This window comes from Salmo trutta, chromosome 39 (genome assembly GCF_901001165.1).
Source record: "Salmo trutta chromosome 39, fSalTru1.1, whole genome shotgun sequence".
NCBI lineage: Eukaryota > Metazoa > Chordata > Actinopteri > Salmoniformes > Salmonidae > Salmo > Salmo trutta.
In genome coordinates, this window is record NC_042995.1 from 3,323,159 (window position 1) to 3,347,531 (window position 24,373).

At 44.6% G+C, this 24,373-nt stretch overlaps 2 protein-coding genes and 1 pseudogene across 2 annotated transcripts; 2 read left to right on the top strand and 1 right to left on the bottom strand.

Annotated features, from left to right (window-relative positions):
- The first annotated feature begins 738 nt into the window (after window positions 1–738).
- Window positions 739–3,735, top strand: LOC115179711 (carboxypeptidase O-like; annotated as a pseudogene).
- A 160-nt stretch (window positions 3,736–3,895) lies between these two features.
- LOC115179712 (nucleotide triphosphate diphosphatase NUDT15-like) lies at window positions 3,896–8,202 on the bottom strand. The gene is made up of 4 exons (XM_029741395.1): window positions 7,992–8,202; window positions 4,647–4,834; window positions 4,361–4,557; window positions 3,896–4,210 (listed from the first exon to the last, which is right to left on the bottom strand). Exons 2-4 carry the CDS (start codon window positions 4,691–4,693, stop codon window positions 4,041–4,043), a joined length of 414 nt encoding a protein of 137 aa, XP_029597255.1. The 5' UTR covers window positions 4,694–4,834; window positions 7,992–8,202; the 3' UTR covers window positions 3,896–4,040.
- On the top strand, window positions 6,948–23,873 carry LOC115179709 (importin-5). The gene is made up of 24 exons (XM_029741393.1): window positions 6,948–7,025; window positions 8,900–8,980; window positions 10,174–10,366; window positions 10,551–10,653; window positions 12,242–12,338; window positions 12,545–12,649; window positions 12,824–13,067; window positions 13,528–13,615; window positions 14,177–14,283; window positions 14,463–14,587; window positions 14,882–14,971; window positions 15,183–15,356; window positions 15,751–15,969; window positions 16,142–16,225; window positions 17,151–17,283; window positions 17,487–17,608; window positions 17,856–17,952; window positions 18,083–18,255; window positions 18,392–18,559; window positions 18,864–18,986; window positions 19,372–19,591; window positions 19,967–20,195; window positions 20,437–20,578; window positions 20,767–23,873. Exons 1-24 carry the CDS (start codon window positions 6,948–6,950, stop codon window positions 20,851–20,853), a joined length of 3,282 nt encoding a protein of 1,093 aa, XP_029597253.1. The 3' UTR covers window positions 20,854–23,873.
- Window positions 23,874–24,373: the final 500 nt, after the last annotated feature.

Here is a 24,373-nt window from a genome sequence, read left to right on the forward strand (position 1 = left end):
GCAACTCATTCCATTCTGAGGCTCCAGTATACAAGAAAGTACCTTTCCCAGCATTACTCCTGAACCTGTATAAGCACACATTAGCAACACCTGATCTGGTGCTGTGATTATGTGCATCCCTAACACAGGGAAAGTAATCAGTTAGATATCTGGGCGCAGAACCATAAATACTCCTGTAAACCAAACCCAGTCTAATCTGAGACAGCCTAGCCTCAACAGGCAGCCAGTTTCTGAAAGCAGCTCCTGCCTATGGGAGTACGTGGACTCACCTTCAATACTACCCTGATCAGCTTATTCTGGTCTATCTGGAGCTTCCCCTTCATAAGCTTAGATAAGCCCCCAAACCAGGAAGTACTAGTGTAGTCGAAATGGCATTGAATGAGGGCAGTGGCTAGCACTTTCATGGAGTCCTTATCAACATGCCTCCAGATGCTCCGCAATTTGCATCACACCCTCCAAACGGAACTTCCTAACATTCTTTCGGATCAAGTATAAATGGGCTTTTAGTGCATCTGAGATAATCACAGTCATCAGACTAGTGAGTTCTTCTGATCAAGGTAAAGGTGTGGCTTTACATATTTCTTTTATTACCACTAGATCAGCGCCATTCTATCTTTCTTTTCTCTTTCTTGTAACGACATAACAGAGATAACAGAGATAACAGTTTCTTACATCATGTCTTTATCTAGATGTGGGGCTGCACGTGTCTTCATCTAGATGGGGACTTGTACAAAGTCCTCTCCCTGCTGCCCAGGTGACTGATTTGACAGCTGGAAGAGACAGTGAGTTGTGAGACCTGTTAGTAAAGGAGAGAGGGACATTGTTGATGATGATGCTGGGTTTGGGGTCTGTTGGATTGGTTCTGTTATCTCTGGCTGTCCAGAGTGGACATGGAGCCCAGGACAGGTGAGTCTGGGAGGGATACTGTAACTCTACTACAGTTAGTCTCCTATGAAGGATGACTTAACAAGTCAGACTAACAGGAATTTGATACAAAATTCATACATCGGTAGCTGATTTACAACCAATTTATAACCACCAAACCAAGATGTATTCGTTCGATGTGCATACAGTATATAGTATGTGTGTGTCAATGTACAGTGCTGTCTGGAGTAGAGAGGAGACGACTGAGAGGAATTACTACACCAGGTACCACAATATGTCAGAGGTGAGAGAATACACACACACACACACGCGCAAGCACGCACGCACGCACGCACGCACGCACACACACACACACACACACACACACACACACACACACACACACACACACACAAAGAATGAGTGAGTCCTCACTGCATAGAGACACTGGTACCTCTCCCTATAGGTTACAGCATGGATGGAGCAGATGAAGAGGGAGAACCCAGATGTTGTGTCCTCCATGGTCTACGGTCAAACCTATGAGAGGAGGGACATCACCTTACTGAAGGTTCTTCATCTCTCTCTCTCTCTCTCTCTCTGCATTCACTGTCTTCAGCGTGCCTGGCCCTGGCTAGGTCAGTCTTACATGGAAACCACTAAATAGCTTTCATCACTAGTGTTCTTCTGCTTTGACTAGACCCAAGAGGCCAATGTCTGCAGCTCAATGGAGATCTCCTGTTGGTTGTTATGTTGCAGATTGGTCTGAGTTCTACTGGGAGGAAGAAGGCTATCTGGATGGACTGTGGGATCCACGCCAGAGAATGGATCGCTCCTGCTTTCTGCTAGTACTTCGTTAAAGAGGTGTGGACGTGTTTAACTATTATTGTGGGGACCAGAAATAAACGAACAAGAATAGTAAACAAACTAAAATGTAACCAACTGGGGACATTCTGTTGGTCCCCACGAGGTCAAATGCTATTTCTAGGGGGTTTAGGTTTAAGGTTAGAATTAGTGTTAGAATTAGGTTTAGGTGACAGGGTTACTTTTTGGGTTAGGAGCTAGGGTTAGGTTTAAGGTTAGGTTTTTGGGTTAAGGTAAGAGTACGGGTTACGAGTTAGGCAAAATAGGATTTTGAATGGGACTGAATTGTGTATCCCCACAAGGTTAGCTGTACAACACATTGTGTGTGTGTGTGTGTACTGCCATAGAAATGAAAGAGCATGAAGCAGTACTGGTGAGAATCTCCTCCTTGATTTCTACCAACAGATCCTGAGAACGTACAAAACCGACACCAAGGTGAATGAGATGATGAAAAATCTGGATTTCTACATCACACCAGTCTTAAACGTTGATGGCTACATCTACTCTTGGCATAATGAAAGTGTATGTACTGATTAATGCTACTTCAGACCAGCTTCGACACATTCTGGGAAACTACTGGAAATATGACAAATTGTGTCTTTAATTGTGTCACATCTCTGCCAGGTGTTATCAGTACAGTAAATAGTCCACAATAGACCTATACATGCTGGTACAATATATGAGTAGTCTTTACAAGTAACAAGAACGCCATCTATTGGCTTGGATGACATATTGTAACAGAAATATTATTGTTGACAGTATTATCACTCCAGTTAGTGACTAGTGGTTCTCATCTCTGTAGACTCGACTGTGGAGGAAGTCCAGATCTCCAGGAACAGGAGGCTGTACCTGCTATGGAACAGACCTCAATCGTAACTTCTACGCTAACTGGGGCAGTGAGTATGGTTCTTACTCTAAACCACACTCACTCTCACACACCAGGGTTGGGGTCAATTCCATTGAATTCAGATAGTACACTGAAATTCCAATTCTCAATGCTTTTCAATGAGGAACATTTGGAATTTGGTTTACTTCCTGAATTGACTGGAACTGAGATGGAATTGACCCCAACCCTGACACAGACACATCCTAACTGTGTTTTCCTCTCCTGTCTGTGCAGTGGTTGGTGTCTCGACAGACTGCTGCTCTCAGACCTACTGCGGCACCAAGGCTCTCTCTGAGTCTGAGGCCCGGGCCGTCACAGACATGTTGGGGAAGATGAGCGAAGACATCCTGGCTTTCCTCACCATCCACTCCTATGGCCAGCTAATCCTGGTGCCCTACGGACACCCCAACATTTCAGCACCCAACCATGATGAGCTGGTACGCCCGCCCCCAAAAATAAGTTGTGTTGTAATAGACGGGTGTTTTAAAATGGGGATCAACAGGGGTGCACGTGTTTTCTGACCATGTTAACCTGCAGTATGTCTCTGTGTTGCCAGATGGAGGTTGGCCTGGGAGCAGCCACGGCTATAAAGGCTGTCCATGGGATGGACTACACTGTAGGCACCTCACCTGATATCCTGTGTAAGTAAGGCTGAGGGAAGACAACGAGTCACCAAACACTGAAGTGAGCAATGCCTGGTTAATCCCATTTTATCAAGACCCACATCTTTACTCAGACACATGGCAATCCAATGGGAAGAGACTATACAACTACTGGCCTATAAAACTCTCTCTCTCTGTCTCCAGATCCCTTCTCGGGCTCGTCTCGTGACTTCGCCAGGCTGATCGGCATCCCGTTGTCTTTCACCTTTGAGCTGAGGGACAAGGGCGAACACGGCTTCGAGCTCCCAGAGGACCAGATCCAGCCCACCTGTGAGGAGGCCTATGCCGGAGCACACCACATCATCACCTATGCACACAACAAGGCCTTCTACAGATATGCTGCCACGTCACAGCAACACTGCAGCCTGGGTCTCTAGCGCCATCCTGCTGTAAACTGGGAGAACTGCAGGAGTCAGATGAGACCCACTTATTTTATCAAGCGTGGTATGTTACTTGTGTCTTTAAAACTCTACTGTAAAACTGTTAAATTATCATCTACTTCTAATGTTACTTTTAATATTGACAAAACACATACAGGTTATTTGTAGTACAGTTGTTTTTGAATTAACATTACAGTGATATAAATACACTCAAACTGTAATGATTTGTTGTCATAACTTCCTTCTTCTGTTAGATCCATGAGTTGTCCCCTCATAAGTCCAGCAACCGTTGCCATGTTTACCCAACCAAAGGTGCTGATCAACATTAGTTCAACCGTTACCATGTTTACCCAACTGCCTGACTTGATTAGGTCCTACAAAGCAGTTCTAATGTATGCGTCTTCTATCCCTGTGCTTCACCCCTCTCTTCTCTGTTTCTGGGTAGCTGCAGTGATATGTGGCGTTGAATGGCTGGAAGCCTTGTTGTCTCAGGCAGGCCAGAGGCAGGAAGAGATGGTCCTCCTGAGGAAACTGGTCCCACCGTGTCCATGTCCAGCCTGGGACAGACAGACAGAGAGGCAAAAATATCTACATAAACTCAGATACAAATCATTAACTTGCCAGTGTAGTAAATAGTGCAGGCCAAATACAGTAATACCATTGGAATTCCTGGGAACCTAGGAGACTTGGATAGCCAGGTTTCTCACCTTCATTTTTCTCTGGTTCAAGGTTGACTGGCTCTGCTGGGTAGCTCCTGTCCACTTCTCCTTGCATGATGATGGTGATGTAGTGGTACTGCTCACCGAGCTTGATGGAGTTCACCACGGATGCGAACCTGACTTCTTTCAGGCGCACTCCTGCCTCTTCCGTCACCTCCCTGTGTGCGCATTCTTCCCAGGTCTCTCTTCAAATGAAAAAGACAACTATTGGTCAACTTTAATATCAAATGAATATCACACACTTGTTTACATTAGGAAATACTTTGCTACTCACCCAAATTCTAGATGACCGCCAGGTAGCTGATACGTTCCTTTGCCCATTGCATTTTTTCGCTTCCCTACGAGGACGTAGTTGAAGTGAGCTGAATCTGTGACAAGAACCCCTACTCCGACACCAGGGCGCTTGAGCAGTGACGGTTCCAGACCATTTCAACTGGGGGGGCCAAGCTGGGGCCAGTTGTACTGTTAGAGGGGCCACATTAGACGTTATTGTTGTCATATCGTTTTCTTCACTGCATTGCAGGCATTAGCAGGCAAAAGACCATGTTCCACATTGCCACTGTCTAATAATGGATGTAAAAAAAGAATGATAGCAAAAATGAGTTATGTAAAAATTATTTCATACTCCACATTTAGGGGGGCCACAAGGGGGTCCAAAATTGTTGTCACAGGGGCACTGCCCCCCCCCCCCCCCCAGAACCGCTAGTGGCTTGAGGGGTCTGCAGTTTTGTGTCATCTCGTCAAATCAGACCACTGTAATTCAGTTAGTAAAACTACTAGCAAATAGCGCTACTGTAAACACATGCTATGGCATATGCTCTTCTATCGTTTCAGGCAACTTCAACACACACAGCTCCTCCTCAACAACGAACGGAACGAGCCAGGTTGACACGTGAATATCACTTCCGGTACACTTTTTTTTGTTGCTTATCAGGCAAAGTTATCTGGGTAGCTTAGAAATGTAGATACATTAAACAATGCAGATGGAAATATTTATAAACAAACGTGTATGCTATGATTCCCTATCTATAACCGTCCCTTTATTGCCCTGATGTGATATTACATCACAATGTTATTTTGGAAGTGTAGGGCGACCACCACAACAGATAGTCCATAGTGTAGCCAGAGATAGTTTATTATAGTTTTAGTAGTAGCCTACAACAGTGGACTGGACAAAAATGGAACCACAGATTGTTGGCTGCTTTGCATCAGTCACATTTGTCAGAGCAAGCTACCCCATTTTAGGCGGCCGCCGGCTAACAGAAACTGCATAGCCTTGCCAACTATGTGAACAATGAAAATGTCTCACATTAAATTTTTGCTGAATTGATGGCAACATAAACACATCGCCTTATTAGGCTACACACAGTATACTAATACTGTTATGTATTTTGTGTGTGGCAGATAATATTTGCTTGCTGTTCACTCGTTTTGACTAGAAGGGAAACAGTTTGTCAGAATTGACCAGAATGGGTTTTTCGTAGTAGGTTAGGAGAACTTACGCAGCAAGTTAGGATAATTAACGTAACGTGTTAATTAGGTTAAGGTTCTGAAAAGGTTTAAGGTTAGCTAAAATCAGTGGTGTAAAGTACTTAAGTAAAATTACTTTAAAGTACTACTTAACTCGTTTTTGGGGGTATCTGTACTTTACTATTTATGACAACTTTAACTTTTACTTCACGACATTCCTAAAGAAAAAGATGTACTATTTACTTCATACATTTTCCCTGACACCCAAAAGTACTCGTTACATTTTGAATGCTTAGCAGGACAGAAATGGTCCAATTCACACGCTTATCAAGAGAACATCCCTTGGTTTGTTTCTGAATGTCTGAGTGTTGGGAGTCTGCCCCTGGCTATCCGTAAATTAAAAAAAACACGAACAATTGTGCCAACTAATTTGCTTAAAATAAGGAATTTGAAATGATTTACACTTTTACTTTTGATACTTAAGTACATTTCTGAAATTACATTTACTTTTGGTACTTAAGTATATTTCAAACCAATTACTTTTAGACTTTTTCTCAAGTAGTATTTTACTGGGTGACTTTAACTTGAGTAATTTCCTATTAAGGTATCTTTAATTTTACTCAATAATGAAAACGGCGTACTTTTCCCACCACTGGCTAAAATGCAAAAGAAACATCTACTTTTGTCGTCAATTTCACATAAACTGTATCCCATCTAGCCACAACCCTGTTCACTGCGCTCAAAGACTTCCTATCTGCTATTTTTCCCACAATGTGTTAATTTCCCGCGCTTTTGTAATATTTTGTAATGACATCATCGAAATAACGAGAGAAACGCCCATTTCATTTTAGACGCGGGTGCGCCGAGAAAATTCACCAATCGCTTCGTGGTAGGATTTCCACTGTCCAATAAGAAGAACACATATACCAAACACCTATCATCTACGTTTATCCCTATATATCTAACCAATCTACGAAGGGTAGCTTTGATAATAGAGGCCAATCAGAACCTGGGGTGTTTTGTGTCAGGTGCCAGGGGTCGCAACGTCTGCCGGCTTTCCTTTCCGCGGTCTCTCTTGGCTGAGCGTTTTCTGGATCTCACTGCAATGGCGGAGCAGCAGCAGTTCTACATCTTGCTGGGCAACCTGATGAGCCCTGACAACGACATCAGGAAACAGTCCGAGGTAAACTCTCAAAATATACTGTCTAGGTCGATAGCACCGCGCTGAGGCTACTCGCTAGAGTTAGCCAATTTGCGATTAGCCCAGCCCACGTGTGAAGCCGAAGTGGACTAGTCTACGGCTTAGAAGCTAACGTTAACTAGTTGGCTAACAATGTAGCATGTGGAAATGGCACAATTCATTTATCCCATGAAACTTTGTTAGTAAGCAAGTCATTAAGGCTTCGTCAACGATTCTTAAAAGGCCATTATATAGCTAGCTAACACTACAGTGGTGCTCATTTGGATTCAGCTAATTAGCTAGTTACATAGCTAGTTAGCAAGTTACAGAGACACACATTGATATACACAACCTCAACGGTTACAGTAGCTACTACTAGTTTAACTAACTATGCTTTAGGTAGTTAAATATTTTGGTTCCGCACCTGAAGACTTGAGAAATCGACCCGAGTAACGCTATATAAAGCAACGTTAATCGACAATATAAAATTGTCGAGGGCCCCGGTCGGAAATGTAGCTAACGTTAGCTAGTTAGCCAGCTATTTATAGTCCGAAGCTACAAACTACTGTTAGTTAGCTCGCTTACTCCCTAGTTAATGTCAGCTGGTGTGACGATGCGTAACTTTAGTTATGAGCTGCCTAACAACCTAGTTAGTTGTACAGTCGTTACGTCCGCTAACCTACATGTATAACAGATTAGTCAGTCAGGACCTGTGGGCTTTTTGTTTCAGGTGCGAGGTGTCGCAACTAGGTCGGTATCTAACACGATAACTAGTTAACGTTAGCTTGGTAAATATACAGGTCATATGAGCACGCCTGTATTAGCATGCGTGTAATCCACACATCTACCTGGTCAGCTGTGTCACTAGTTGGTAATCTTTATGGATAGCCTGGTCTCAGACTTTCTGACACTAGCTACCAGGATTAGCAACTAACATTAATTATCTTGTTTCCCACGGACTAGACATACTTATCCGCGATCAAGCCGAGCTTGGGATCCGTAGCGCATTGTTATGGACGGTCTCTTCATCAGGGCTCTGGATTTGAGTTTCACTTGAATCTTATCGCACTCATCCCCCACCAGCGGTCAGCACTTTCCTTTATGAAAGACAATGAGTGTCTGCCGATGGTTAAGCTCATCGGAATCCTTTAGTCACACAGAGAGAACGTCATGGAGATCAGGATTATATCTACCAACCTACTGGACAGCAGGGATAGAATAAAACACGTTTACATTCAATGAGTCCATTTGAAATACTGTCGTTGGTCAATGCTATGGGCATTGTAATCTACTGTGAAGATACTCTGAGCTAGATGTAATCGCACTCATTAACCTAAAACTATATATTGCACCATTAAATCCCAACCATCCTGTGGTGGGCTTATGTGCTCTTAGTTGCTGACTCTGTCAAGGTTCCGGGTGCAGAAACTAAAAGATTAGATGCCACCTATGAACCAGAACTAATTCAGTTTTTTTTAGCAGCAGTGGCAGAGTTAGCAGGAATCTTGGGAAAAAAGAAAAGAGAAAAAAAAGGCACTTGGGGGGGTTGTCCTCGGGCATACATTCACATTGTTGGCGAGAGAAAATGTGCAGTGGCAGTCACAATTTCCCCCCCCCATGTCACCAAGCACCCAGCAACAGCCCTAGTGGCATAGTGTTAATAACCAGATGTTAGACAGCTGCCACATTATTTAACTATTGAAAAGCTTCTCGTTAGACTAATACGAGTTGTCATTCTAACTTCCTTTGCCCCAAGGGAGATTGAAATGAAGGGTTTGGAAAATCTATGACACCCACACACCTCCGTTATCAGACCAATGGCTTTCAGGAGCACACGTTAATGCTTCCTCTAACTGACGCATTCTCTCTCTTTGCAGGAAGCTTATGACACCATCCCCGGTCAGACAAAGATCACATTTTTGCTGCAGGCCATCAGAGATGCAGCCTGCGTAGAAGAGGTTTGTTACATTTTAGTCATTTAGTAGACTTACAGAAGCAATTAGGGTCAAGTGCCTTGCTAAAGGGCACATCGGCAGATTTTTCTCCTTGTTGGCGCAGGGATTTAATCCAGCGACCTTTCGGTTACTGGCCCAAATGCTAGGCTACCTGCTGCCCATTGTTGACTCTTAAAGATTAACAATGTCTCTGAGGGGGAGAATGAGTTCATGTAAACAAGTCTTGGAAGGAAATTTAGTCACAAGACAAAGCCGTGTCACAGTACTTCTGTAGCCAAATTCTTATTGCGTAATACTGTTGTCGTGCAGCACCCATTCTATCCTAGGAATCCTGTAGTCATTTCAGCTTCCGGAAGTAGTCCTTTTGCATCGCATCAGCTCAAATACCCTGTTTTGATGCGCTAACGCCAACCTGCACAGTAACAGTGTAATAACTCAGACATGGCAGTTGTCATGCCACTTTGGTCATGCTGCCCTGCTCGGACGTTGGTGACAAATGCCAGATCTTACAACGCCTGGATAGGTATTTTACTTCGGATAACCCCACATACGTTATAGCAATCTGGTACCTGACAGCATAGTCGATGTGGTATGTAACCATTGGTCGACGCGTGCAGCGTCTGAGTAGGGGAACGTGACCAGTGTGACAGTCATGTCGTCCTCTTGACATTTATTCCGATTAGGGTGTGATTGCTGAGCAGCATCTGTTAGCTGTTCCTCTGTCTGCGTCACAAATGGTACCCTATTCCCTATATAGTGCACTACTTTTGACGATGGGCCCTGGTTAAAAGTAGTGCACTGGATGGGCTGGGCGGCCTGGCCCTCCATGCCCCTCTCTCTCGTGACAGTATTTATAAAGCGGTGAAACGGGAGCAGGACAGGGAACTAGACCGGGAACAGCATACCTCTGCTGCTTACTTGAAATGTTTAGGTCTTTGTTTCAGAGAGCCAGGCTTTGCTCAGGGGATGTCATTGTCTTGATGTCAGACGTATGTTGAGACAAGTTGTTTTGCTTTTCCAATTGTCCCTTTGGGATATCTACATGGCAGGGTTAAGGACTGGTTGCCAAGGGAGACTTATTATGGCACACCTTTGACTGACTGAAATGGTGGACTTTAATCGTTTTAAACTTTGTTTGATCAAATGGAGGCATTGACCTCTGGTGTAACCATGAAATGTGTCCCCCACCCCCCCAGGTCAAGACGATGGCGGCGGTGCTGCTGCGTCGGCTGCTGTCGTCCTCCTTCGAGGAGATCTACCCCGGCCTGACGGTGGACATGCAGACGGCCATCAAGACAGAGCTGGTCACCAGCATCCAGACAGAGGCCTCGCCCAACATTCGCAAGAAGGTTGCCGACATTGCTGCAGAGCTCTGCCGCAACCTCCTAGGTTGGTTAGGGGACAGCTGAGGGGGATCTGCAGTTGACCTCTTGGTCAATGCATAACCTCGGTGGTTTTCACTGTTTAAAACTATGAAACACTTTGTCTGTGTCCTCTTGGGGAGTGATATGGACAGGCTCCTTCAGCTCAGTCTGGTATACTACATTCTCTTGTCTTTACATGGTTCCTCTAGATGATGATGGAAACAACCAGTGGCCAGAACTGCTCAAGTTCCTGTTTGACTCGGTCAACTCTGACAACGTTGGCCTGAGAGAGGCCGCCCTGCATATATTCTGGTAAGAAACCCAACCCAATACCCCCCTAAGACTTCAGGATTTATTCTGAAAACAAAGTATTAATGACTATTTGTTGATCTGTGTTCTTCTACGATGACGTGAGTATAGCGTAAGCTTTGCGTATGCAGCCTTTGTCATAACTCTGTCGTGTCTTTGGCTATGCCGGATTAATTGATATGACATGCTAACTTATAAAATTATTTCTCTGTAATTAATATTACCTGATTAAGCTAATCATGTAAATGTAATTAACTAGAAAGTCGGGGCACCACAGAAGAACGTTTATAGAGCTGTTATCTTCCGAATAAACTCTTAAAATACTTAGTAATATTTTACATCGATAGCAGTCAATATTAACCCTTATCTTATTTTCAGTCTCATCATGAAAGTTGTAAATTCTTGGTTATCTTCACGAACCCTGGCTAACAAGTTGAATCCGCAATACAAAATTGGGTTTAATTATTTATTTACTAAATACCTAACTAATCACACAGAATTACAAATACACAGAATACAATGATGTCATACAGAAAACGTCCTGGGGAACGGAGCCTGTATCATGGCTGGTTACACAAAGGAAAAGGGGGTTGGGCTTGAATGAAAGAGCGGGAAGATTTAGGAACAAAGAAACAGCAGCTATTCTATCGTAAATACATTATCTTATGCATTCTAAATTACCGCCTATTTGGAAAAGGAAAATGCAATAAATATTTACTCTGAGCTGCGCTTCGGTAGATTGGTCGTAGATGCTGGCCGGGTTGTCCAACAGATCTTCCTGTAGTGGAAGAATGTCTCTAGTGGTAATGGATACGTGGTGGTATCTTCGTCTGGTTGTTAGACTGGATCCGTCGTCCGTCCTTTCCTAGCCCACGTTAGCAGCGGCTAACTCAACGGCTAGGAAGTATCACTTCTGTAGTGAATAAGCTCAAAGTTCATACCAGTTCATACCATAGCTCACGCCGAGGTTGGCTTAGTTCTGTCCTTGATATGTGTCTGTCCTTCTAACGTAGAGGCTGCAGACTTCACGTACTGGAACACGTGAATGTCTTTTCGTCAAAGACTTATATAGTGGAGAGGAGGGAAGGAGGTGTTTCATCGTTTATAACCCCATGTCTCTTCACAGGGTTGGCCACTGATCGGACAGGGCCCTTTCCTTATGAAAACCCAATTCTCTCATTTGGAAGCTAAAATTGCATTTAATCTCCTAACAAACAATTTCAATATCAAACATTTCAATTGCATAACAATTCCATGTGACTCTGATAACTAGAGGGTGTATACTTTCTCAGGTACAGTTTATGTCGTCCTGTCATCAATCACAATGTCTCAGATAACAATGAACTGACATACATACTCATTACGTTATCAAGCATATTTCCAACTGGTTTTATTATCAAAAGATGGTTCCTTTTCCCCATTTGTTTGATGTTCCCAGACTCTATATTTAACACAGGCTATTCAAGTCCTTCAGTAGGGTCAGAGAGAGAGAGAGAGGGGAAGGGAGAAGGGTATTTATGGGGGGGTCATAAACCTTACCCACAGGCCAACTTCATGACAACTCCCACTATGCTCTGGTTTTCCTCTGTAGGAACTTCCCAGGTATCTTTGGCAACCAGCAGCAGCACTACATGGAGGTGATCAAGAGGATGCTGGTCCAGTGTATGCAGGACCAGGAGAACCCACAGGTGAGTGCCATGCAGGGCTAACACTCCACACCTCCATTTGAATAGAAAATGCTAACTCTGCAGACATGTTTTCAGCTTTCAAAGTCACTCCAGCTCCTGTCTTGGAAGGATAGATGAAGGATAACTCTAGTCTTGTCTAAACTACTTTGACCTGAACTGGTCTTCAAATGGTAGTGTCATTCAGTCTCCCTTATTCCCCCCCGTAGATCCGTACCCTAGCTGCCCGAGCTGCAGCCTCCTTCGTCTTGTCCAACGAGGGCAACACTGCCCTGCTGAAGCACTTCTCTGACCTGCTGCCAGGCATCTTGCAGGTGAGACAAGCCCCCACGTCTGCTCTGGGGAAATTGGCTTCTTCCAGTCAAATCACTAACAGATGTACCCTTAATAATGATTCCTTCTCAGATTCATCTCTAGATGTGATGTGAGGTGCTCTTTTATTGTGATGTAGCTTTACCCATTCCGCTGGTGTAACGGTCTCTGTTAAGGCGGTGAATGAGTCGTGCTACCAGGGAGATGACTCCGTGCTGAAGTCTCTGGTTGAGATAGCTGATACGGCCCCCAAGTACCTGCGACCCAACCTGGAGGCCACCCTGCAGCTCAGCCTGAAGCTGTGTGCTGACACCACCCTGACCAACATGCAGAGGCAGCTGGCCCTGGAGGTTATCGTCACGCTGTCCGAGACCGCCGCCGCTATGCTGAGGAAACACACCGCCATCGTGGCATCCAGCGGTGAGTGATGGACAAACCGCCCTGTCTCATCACCCCAGTCTGCTGTCTGAGGTGTACTGATTCACGTTTTCTCTCATGCCAGTGGAGATGCAGTCAATCTATGTTTTCTTCAGAGGTAAACTGGATGCAGCTAAAGGAAATGTCCTTTTGGGAAGTGTCTAAATCAACTCACTGCCGTGTGCTGTAGCACTTCAAAGTGCTATTTCACTCTGACTCCTTTTGACTGCAGGCTAAAAATGCAACTGAATAGCTGTTTGAACAGTTTATTTTCTCATTTGAGGGTTGTTTCAGCAGCAGAAGTTAGCATTTAGTTTGGAGGTTTGTCACTATTGGGTAGTTTAGTCCAAATGTAGAAAAGTATTTGTAGTTTGCTGTTGACTAAGTGTTCACCATTGTTTGTGTCCTCAGAAGTGCTCACAGTAAAGTCAGTGATGTATTGGTGTGGTGTTTGTCTGTGCAGTTCCCCAGATGCTGGCTATGATGGTGGATCTGGAGGAGGACGAGGAGTGGTCTATGGCTGATGAGCTGGAGGACGATGACTTTGACAGGTACAGCCTAGCTACTATAGAAATGGAATGAATAGAACGGGGTCCCCATTCAAGTCAATGGTGTCATGGTGGGTGGTCTGGTGGCCATTGCGAGGCTACTCATAGAGGAGCTAAGCAGGAAGTGTACCATCAATCTGTGCTGTGGTTTGATTCAACGGACATTACAACAAATGCATACCATTGCATGAGCCACATCAATTAGCATAATTTGAATAAACATTCTGCATTACCATGGAAATTATTGCATCACAATACCAGGCAGCCATTGTGAATGTACCCATAGGTTTACCAGTCAAATTGCTAGGGTTAGAGGTTCCAAGCCTGTTCTATTCATTCCATCTCTGTCAGCTACATCACATGCACACAATCGTCAACTGGTACAGCCTACAAAACCTGTATTTCCTGCACTGCTGATGAAACATACTGCAAGGTAATTTACCCCAGCAAAAATGGTTATAGCGTGTACAAACGGTTCAAAGGTGATTGGTGGAAGGCATAATCTGTCCATGGAAATATAGGATGGCGTTGTGAACTTGTTGTATTTTTGCGTGGGTTTCACAGCAATGCAGTTGCAGGAGAGAGTGCTCTGGACAGAATGGCCTGTGGGCTGGGAGGAAAGATGGTGCTGCCCATGATCAAACAGCACATCATGACTATGTTGCAGAACCGTACGTCTTATCTTTGATTTCAAACACTTCTACTACATCTGTCATATCCACTAACTGCATATTGTAGACCCTCTTCGACATGGCCTCGGTCATGAGGATCCTGTACCATAGAGTGGCAGGTATGACCCAGCTGTGATGTTACCTAGCAACACGTCAGTAACTGTATGTTTGTGTGTCAGCTGACTGGAAGTACCGCCACGCCGGCCTCATGGCTCTGTCTGCCATCGGGGAGGGCTGCCACCAACAGATGGAGGCCATCCTCAACGAGATCGTCAGCTTCCTGCTACTGTTCTGTCAGGACCCTGTGAGTTTATTCAACCAATCAAATGCCTTCATATATAATATACGTGCCATCTAGCACACACTTTGATCCAAAGCGACTTAGTCATGCGTGCGTAACTTAAGTATGGGTGGTCGCGGGAATCAAACCCACTATCATGGTGTTGCAGGAAAACCCCTGCTGTACCTACTGGGCTACAGTCTGTAAAGACCTTTTACATCAGCAGTTGTCAAAGTACTTTGGTTTAATCTGTTTAACATTGAAGTTGTGGTTTCTCCCTGATGTGATTTGTTGTTGACCCTTTGTCTCTGTTTCCAGCACCCCAGAGTCCGCTATGCTGCATGCAACGCCATCGGGCAGATGGCCACCGATTTCGCCCCCACCTTCCAAAAGAAATTCCACGATAAGGTATAATGGATTTTTCTACTCAAACACTGTTTGTCAAACTGGATTATGAGAACACATTCATTATTTTTAAATGGGCACTTTCTTTACAAGAGGTGGTAGAACTGGCAGTGTCAAACAGGGTCTTAGGCCTGCGCAGCTTATTGAACTCATCACTGATGCAAATTTATATTTGTCAGCTTACCTTTGACCCTGTGCCCTCCTCTCCCACCAGGTGATCTCTGCCCTACTGCAGACCATGGAGGACCAGACCAACCCCCGTGTTCAGGCCCACGCTGCCGCGGCCCTCATCAACTTCACTGAGGACTGTCCCAAGTCCCTCCTGATCCCTTATCTGGACAGCCTGGTCCAGCACCTACATGTCATCATGGTGGCCAAACTACAGGAGGTCTGTCTTTCTTAGTGTGTGTGTATTAAAAACATTTCAACCTACAAGGTATTTCTCTGCAACAGTCCTCTGGTTTAGCAGTAAGACCTTTTGGACATTAAAGGTCTGTTCTCCACCACGGGTTTCTCTCGCTATAGGAATCTGTTAATGTCAGACTACATTTACTATCTATGTATTTGATGTCGTTGAAGGTGCTTTGGAAAACACTCAATCTTTGTTGATTTCAAACATGTCCGTCTAATGTTTTGTAGCACAAACCCTTATCAGACGTACGTCTTTGTTAATGGGCCTTGGTAGGTCATGATCAATGACCATGTTAACTTGTGAATGCTTTAAGCCACTGAATTACTCATCAAGGCAATAACCTAATAAAGCCCTTTGTCCACCGTCCCAGCTGATCCAGAAGGGTACCAAGCTGGTTCTGGAGCAGGTGGTGACGTCCATAGCGTCTGTGGCGGACACGGCTGAGGAGAAGTTTGTTCCCTACTACGACCTGTTCATGCCCTCCCTCAAACACATCGTGGAGAACGCTGTGCAGAAGGAGCTGAGGCTGCTCCGAGGGAAGACCATCGAGTGTATCAGCCTCATCGGCCTGGCTGTCGGCAAGGACAAGGTACACGCTGCTTTGTCTACCAGGTGTTCAGTACATGTTTCTTATGCAAGAGGATTTGTCACACACCAAGCATTGCATACATGCTCAATAATTGTAGGTTAGGTGTTATAGCTCCATCCATTTTGTATTTGTCTGTTTGGTGAAACGTTGACTGATTGCCCTTCTGTCTCAGTTCATGCCTGATGCGTCAGCTGTGATGCAGCTGCTGCTGAAGACCCAGACCGACTTCAATGACCTGGAGGATGACGACCCACAGGTACGTTTACAGATAGACATGTGTTGTCTAGAATAGATATGATTATCCATCAGAATGGGGGAATGTTGTCTGCTGTAATTGTTGCATTTCGATCTGCATCGTTTTGGGAACTGAACTGCTGGGTTATGTTCAGTAGAGAGCACTGTAGTGAAAGGTTTTGCAACCGAAATCGAAAATCTGTTATTGGACACGGTCTGGTAGTGCCTCCTCGTTGTTCCTGTTCATTTTTTTACTCTAGTTTATTTAGTAAATATTTCCTTAAATCCCCAAAAAGTCATTTTAGTTGGCGCGCTTGATTCAATCTGCCTGTTTCCCTCGTTCAAAATGCATACAAAGGAAACCCAAAAGTTACCAATAAACTTCGTTCAAGTCAAAGTTTCTAATCAATCCTCAGGTACCCTAATATGTAAATACAATTTAAGACAGAATAGTATGTTCATTACCGGAGATAAATAATGAAGTGCGCACCCTCATCCGCGCGCGCACCCTCATCCGCGCGCGCACCCCCATCCGCGCGTGCGCCCCCATACTACAGTCATAATGAGTCACCTAGAAAAACTACAAGTCCTAGCTCATTTTTCAAAAAACAAGCATGAAACTCTTTCTAAAGACTGACATCTAGTGGAAGCCCTAGGAGCTGCAATCTGGGAGGTATTCCTTTGATTTTCCCATTTAACAAGCATTTGAATGGGCAGCCACCAAAAAGAAAAACATCTGGGTGGATTCTCCTTGGGTTTTTGCCTGCAATATCAGTTCTGTTATACTCAGACATTATTTTAACAGTTTTAGAAACTTCAGAGTTTTCTATCAAATGTTACCAACTCTATGCATATCCTAGCTTCTGGGCCTGAGTAACAGGCAGTTTACTTTGGGCATGTCAAGGTTTCTCCATACTGAACAAACCCCTGGTTGTCTGTTCCCTCAGATCTCCTACATGATCTCAGCCTGGGCAAGGATGTGTAAGATCCTGGGGAAAGAGTTCCAGCAGTACTTACCTGTGGTCATGGGGCCCCTAATGAAGACTGCCTCCATCAAGCCAGAGGTGGCCCTCCTGGACAGTAAGTTCTACGCTGGTTGAATGTTGGGATTGATTTTGGTATCACAGACTCGTATAGAACAATGCAGGGTTTCCAGTCACTATAGAATCTCAATTATTGAAGTCTAAACCTGATGGAAATGCAATTCACCTGGCTTGCTATGCTTGTGGGAAGGGTAGTGTCCTGTGGCTAACTAAGCCTTTTCTCCTGGCTTCCCTCCCCAGCCCAGGACATGGAGAACATGTCAGAGGATGACGGATGGGAGTTTGTGAACCTGGGAGACCAGCAGAGTTTCGGCATCAAGACAGCCGGGCTGGAAGAGAAGGCCACCGCCTGCCAGATGCTGGTGAGACTGGGGGAGGGGCAGTGCTGCTCACACAGACGGTTAACTTCATTTAAACATGGCTGCCATATTGCTTTAGATTTGGAGTCATTTCCAGTTTAGGGATTAGATGAATTTCCATTTTCATCCTGGACACTACCCAAACTCTGCTTTCAGGCTAACCCTGTCTCCCTGCCAAGACAAAGAAAAAACTGTCTTGCATTTTAATTAACTCAGCAGTTCTTTCTTAAAGCCTGTCTCTGTTCTCCAGGTGTGCTATGCCAAAGAGTTGAAGGAAGGGTTTGTAGAGTACACAGAACAGGTGGTCAAGCTGATGGTTCCTCTGCTCAAGTTCTACTTCCACGATGATATCCTTTTAATGGGAGCGCGCTCTACGTGTTGAATGTCATGTGCTCTATTGAAGACTGTTGTTGGCTGGGCCGTCTGTGGTAGGTCTCTGAATGGGACTGTTGTCGTCCTTGACTGTCCTGTCTGTACGTGTGCGGGTGGCAGCAGCAGAGTCCATGCCCCTGCTGCTGGAGTGTGCGCGGGTACGAGGCCCAGACTACCTCACACAGATGTGGCACTTCATGTGCGACGCCCTCATCAAGGCCATTGGCACAGAGCCAGACTCGGATGTCCTATCAGAAATCATGCATTCGTTTGCCAAGGTAACCAACCCCCATCCCACATATGCTCTGATTATATTGTCTGTCGAATGTAGCATTTCCACACAAATTCACATCTTATGAATTGAAGTTGTATTTAATTTGATGTGGGAAGATGCTGACTGTTGTTGCCCTCTAGTGTATTGAGTTAATGGGAGAGGGCTGCCTGAACAGCGAGCACTTTGAAGAGCTGGGAGGGATCCTGAAGGGGAAGCTGGAGGAACACTTTAAGAACCAGGAGCTGAGACAGGCCAAACGACAGGACGAGGACTACGACGAGGGGATGGAGGAAACTTTACAAGACGAGGTGAGCGTTCCTCACGACGGACCTTCTAAGCATTTTAATTAATTGTTAGATGCAGAGTAATGTGGCTTGGTGTTAAATGTTCAAGTTTACAGAAATAGTGACTGCACTGATGTGAGCCATGTCAAGTTTGTACTGTCCGATAGCAGTGTGTTCACACCTGACTTTGTTAGGGGATTATTCAGCTTTAGAATGAATCAACATACTTCTGCCTTGTCTTGCATGATGCGTTTCTGCATGAACCAACTGTTCTGTTCCCATTTCCCTGGCAGTGTTTCCTACCATGTGATTGTTGTGTTCTCTGCAGGATGAAAACGATGTGTACATACTGACCAAAGTGTCAGACATTTTGCACTCTGTGTTCAGCAGCTACAAGGAACAAGTGCTGCCGTGGTTTGAGCAGCTTCTGCAGCTCATCGTACAGCTCGTGGTGAGGATCGTTCCAACAGTCACTCCAACAGTCACTCCAACAGTCACTCCAACAGTCACTCCAACAGTCACTCCAACAGTCACTCCAACAGTCACTCCAACAGTCACTCCAACAGTCACTCCAACAGTCACTCCAACAGTCACTCCAACGGACAAACATTAACATGGTCCTGGGTTGTGTTCAGTAGGGCACACCGTAACAAAACCTAGTGGAAAACTAGCATTTCCAGTCTTCACTGTCAGTTGTCTTCTATTTGGTGCCTAATGAACATGACTATGTAGTTGGGGTCACATTGGTGTGCCACACCATGTAGGATTTAATCAACAGAAGCTTGGTGCTGTTGTTGTCACAGAGCTGATCTTTGACCTCTTGCTGTTGTCTCCAGTGTCCTAGCAGACCATGGGCAGACAGGCAGTGGGGTCTGTGCATCTTTGACGACGTGGTCGAGCACTGCAGCCCCTCTTCCTTTAAATATGCTGAACTCTTCCTGCGGGCCATGGCCCTGTCCCTGTGTGACACCAGCCCCGAAGTGAGACAAGCTGCAGCCTACGGTGTAGGAGTCATGGCTCAGTACGGAGGAGAGAACTACCGACCCTTCTGCACCGGTACCTGACACAATCAGGGTCATGTTATCTAGCCATTTAGTGCCTTCAGAGAGTATTCACACCCCTTGACCTGTTACGCTTTGAGTTACAAGGTGGGATTGAAATGCATTTTTTTTTTTTATATATACAACAAAATGTTGAAGTTTAGTTATGAATACTTTCTGAAGGCACTCTGTATTTATCTAGGAAGCAGTCTTTCACTTCAGATTGCATCTAATTTGATTACATTGAACCTAGTCAGTGGTCAAATCATGATCTAGACTTGCTCACTTGGCTACAGCCCACTATGGATAGCCTGCTTGTTGCACTGTCGACATGCGTCCCTTCCCATTTGTCTCTCTGCCCTCTCCTGACTGGTTATCCTCTCTTCTCCAGAGGCCCTGCCCACGCTGTTGGGAGTGATCCACTCTCCAGACGCCAAGGTCAAGGAGAACGTCAACGCCACAGAGAACTGCATCTCAGCCGTGGGCAAGGTCATGAGATTCAGGCCTGAGTGTGCCAATGTCAACGAGATCCTTCCCCATTGGCTCTCCTGGCTGCCACTCAACGAAGACAAGGAGGAAGCCGTGCACACCTTTGACTTCCTTTGTGACCTTATCGAAAGGTGGGGGACTGACTTTAATATTACTGATTTGGTTTGTGTTCATAAGCACCGAACGGCAGGAAACTGACATACTGGGAGTGGTCTAATGCAACTTGGCCAATAAGACATTTTATTTAGTGTTCCGTTGCTTAGCGTTTAGACATTTTCCATTGTGTCGCCTAATGAACATGACCCAAGTGTTGCAGTTGATATGTCTATGGTATAGATGTCCTTTGTTAATAATGAATTTTCCTCCCAACAGCAACAATCCTATTGTCCTCGGACCAGACAATGCAAATCTGCCCAAGATATTCCAGATCATTGCTGAAGGGGTCGCCAACGAGTCGGTCAAGAGTGAGGACGCGTGCAGCAAGAGATTGGCAAATGTCATCCGCCAAGTACAGGTCAGGGACTGCTCTACTTGCCGAAGTTACATTTTGTTCAATCTAGAAACTTCTGCTTTTGAGGAAAGTGTTGAGTAATATTGTCTTGAAACACCTTGTCAGTGTCCCACATTGAAATGTCCTAGGTCTAGTAGTCAGTCAGCAGTTTCTTCATCTAAAAGCTTCTTGTGTTCCTCTACCCCCCCCAGGGATCTGGAGGACTGTGGACACAGTGTGTAGCGATGCTGAATGAGACTCAACAGAAGGCCATCCAGGACCTCCTCAACACCGCTTGAGAAGCCTTATCCCCTTCCTTTGTTTGTTGGAAAACAACAAGACCATGTTTAAACATCTAGCTCCTGGATCTCCTCCTTCCTAGATCACCACCTCCCTCCTACCTCCTTTTCCATCTCTGATCTGTAGTGTGTGTGTGGACTTCACTGCAGCCTCCTGCCGCCCCACTCCCTAGCCCCTCAGTCTCCCCTGCACTCGACTAACCAGGTTGATTTGTCTGTGAGCGACTGTCAATGAGACCCCGCCCCCTCCAGAGGATGACCCCTTCCATTTAAGTCACTAATGTGTTTACGCCCACTGGAGCGGTCTATACCCTCTTTCTGAATCCTGACGGTTGGAGTGTTGTTGGCCTCACCTGCACAAAGGGAAAACAAATGAACCCAAGTATTATTCCAGTTTCTTCTCCATCCTGTTAAACTGTTCAGAATTATCTGGTCTCTTGATGAAATTGACTTAAACTTGTTGTGGAAAGGGTTAACTGGTGTAGTTGTGCTCTGTGGAACCATGTGAAAATGGCATGTTTACCCAGGTGTTAAACTCCTAGAAGTGTCAGACTTGGTAGGACCCAGCCGCTGTATGAGGTGTCTTAACTGGGGACTAGGAGTGTGTACATGTCATGGGGTGACCTGCCTCTATGAATCTTTTTTTTTCTCTCTCTCTTTCTGACGAAGCCCCACAGTGGCACCTGGAGGAAACGGCCTCCGTATGCCATCGGCTCACTGATCTGAATCTGTCTATTCTCAAGACTAACAGCATGTGTCAACTCAAGCTCTCCTTTAATAAATGAGTGAGGGGAAATCATGATTGTCTGTCTGGGAGATTTAAAACAAACCCTTTTTAGGTGTTTTCCTTTCCCTGAAACCCTGTAGAATGAGAAGTTGGTTTAGGATTAAGTACCTTTGCCACAATGTGCTGGGATATGGACATGTAGAAGCATGGAATAGAATTTCTTAAAACGTGTGCCACCATCCTCAGCTAAAATTTGGTTTAGAACCTTAGCACCCCTGTAGGTATTTGGCGGATTCCAACAATATCAACAATACACTTCAGATTGGCAGAATTTGTCATTAATGCATGGGTTGTCACTTTCACTGCAATGTTGGTTTATTATACATTATTGAAATAAGGAAAGTTGGTTGATTTTACCCTGAACAAAAAAATAAACCACATGCAACAGTAAAATATTTTACTGAGTTACAGTTCCTATAAGGAAATCATTCAATTGAAATTGGGCCCTAATCTGGATTTCACATGACTGGGAATACAGACATGCGTCTAGTCACAGATAAATAAATGAAAGGTAGGGGCGTGGCTCAGAATACCAGTCAGTATCTGGTGTGACCACTATTTGTCTCATGTAGCACGACACCGCTCCTTCGCACAGTTGGTTGTGGAATGTTGTCCCATTCTTCAATGGCTGTGCGATGTTTCTGGATATTGGCGTGAACTGGAACACGCTGTCGTACACGTCGAGCCAGAGCATCTGAAACATGTTGAATGGGTGACATGTCTGAGTATGCAGGCCATGGAACAACTGACATTTTCAGCTTCCAGGAATTGCTTCCAGATCCTTGTGACATGGGGCAGTGCGATATCATGCTGAAACATTAGGTGATGGCAATGGGCCTCATCACGGTTTATTTTTGCATTCAAATTACCATCGATAAAATGCATTTGAGTTTGTAGCTTATGCCTGCCCATACCATAACCCCAAAGCCACCATGGGGCACTGTATTCACACTGAACAGAGTGGCCATCAAAGATGAACATTTGCACCCTGAAGTCAGGTCAAGACCTAGATGAGGATGACGAGCACGCAGAAGTTTTGTGTAGAGATTCTTCAGTTGTGCAAACCCTAAGTTTCATCTGGTGGCTGGTCTCAGATGATCTGCAGGTGAAGAAGCCGGCTAGGGAAGTCTTGGGCTGGCGTGGTTACACGTCGTCTGCGGTGCTGGAGGTGGCTTATGTTAGAGAAATTAGCATTAAATTCTTTGGCAACGGCTTTGGTGGACATTCCTACAGTCAGCATGTCAATTGCAAGCTCTTGCATTGTGTGACAAAACTGCACATTTATGAATTAAAAATGAATGATTTAATAGCCTTGTTATTGTCCCCCAGCACAAGGTGCATCTGTATAATGATCATGCTGTTTAGTCTGCTTCTTCATATGGCACACGTCAGATGGATGGATTAGCTTGGCGAAAGGTAAATTGTCACTGACGGGATATAAACATGTGTGCATGAAATCTGAGAGCTTTTTGTGAGTATGGAACATTAATGGTAACTTTGATTTCATGGGACCAACAATACATGTTACATTTATATTTTCAGTATATCTAGTGAACAAGGGAAGTTGCATAGAACAAAATGGAACTATGGCTGCTAGGTTTCCAAGACCATTAAACCTAAATGACAGGACAATAACATGAATCATGATCTGTGGTTGAAAATAATTCTACATTTCAGCCTAGACATTCTACCGCGAGTAAAAATGAGCTTCCACCACATTTTCACCTGTCAAGGCTTTTCCTTTTCCAGTGGAGGGGACTAGAGGACAGATTTTTAAGCAACCAAACAAATGTAAATCTTGCTTGTTCTAACTACTATTATGTACTTTACCTTATACTAAATGGCCAATCTGTAATTGCTACTTTCATTTCTGAATTTAAGAATTAATGGGTGTATATATAATTCAAAAGACTGAGTTTAGTTCAACTGCCCTACCCCATCAGAACCCCAAATATAAGCTTGTTTTACTCCATTGTTTTTAAATGTGTAATTGTGAACTAACACTGTATACTATAACCTCAAAACATGGGTAAAACTATCATGTTGATGTCATGGATGGATGGTCAGTCGTTCCATGCCTTCATAGCTCCGTCTATGAATGTGAGTGGTCACCTTTCTCCAGCCCCATCCCTCAGCTGTTTACCAAATATGTGGCGAGTTTCTGCTTTGTCGTTTGAACTATAGTGACTTTCTAATAAAATAGCCGACCCTTATCGGTCATCACTAGATACCACAAAGTCATCAACCCCGCCTATTTCTGCTATTTATCTTTTTAAATTGTTTTAAATATACACTGCTCAAAAAAATAAAGGGAACACTAAAATAACACATCCTAGATCTGAATGAATGAAATAATCTTATTAAACACTTTTATCTTTACATAGTTGAATGTGTTGACAACAAAATCACAAAAGAATCAATGGAAATCCAATTTATCAACCCATGAAGGTCTGGATTTGGAGTCACATTCAAAATTAAAGTGGAAAACCACACTACAGGCTGATCCAACTTTGATGTAATGTCCTTAAAACAAGCCAAAATGAGGCTCAGTAGTGTGTGTGGCCTCCACGTGCCTGTATGACCTCCCTACAACGCCTGGGCATGCTCCTGATGAGGTGGCGGATGGTCTCCTGAGGGATCTCCTCCCAGACCTGGACTAAAGCATCCGCCAACTCCTGGACAGTCTGTGGTGCAATGTGGCGTTGGTGGATGGAGCGAGACATGATGTCCCAG

Coding starts and splice junctions, on each gene's coding strand:
- LOC115179712 (XM_029741395.1), bottom strand. CDS start 4,693: ATGGGCAAAGGAACGTATCAGCTACCTGGCGGTCATCTAGAATTTGG. Junction 4,558..4,646: donor GGCGGTCATCTAGAATTTGG/GTGAGTAGCAAA, acceptor TTTCATTTGAAG/AGAGACCTGGGAAGAATGCG. Junction 4,211..4,360: donor TGAACCAGAGAAAAATGAAG/GTGAGAAACCTG, acceptor TGTCTGTCCCAG/GCTGGACATGGACACGGTGG.
- LOC115179709 (XM_029741393.1), top strand. CDS start 6,948: ATGGCGGAGCAGCAGCAGTTCTACATCTTGCTGGGCAACCTGATGAGC. Junction 7,026..8,899: donor ACATCAGGAAACAGTCCGAG/GTAAACTCTCAA, acceptor CTCTCTTTGCAG/GAAGCTTATGACACCATCCC. Junction 15,970..16,141: donor TGGCTGTCGGCAAGGACAAG/GTACACGCTGCT, acceptor CTTCTGTCTCAG/TTCATGCCTGATGCGTCAGC.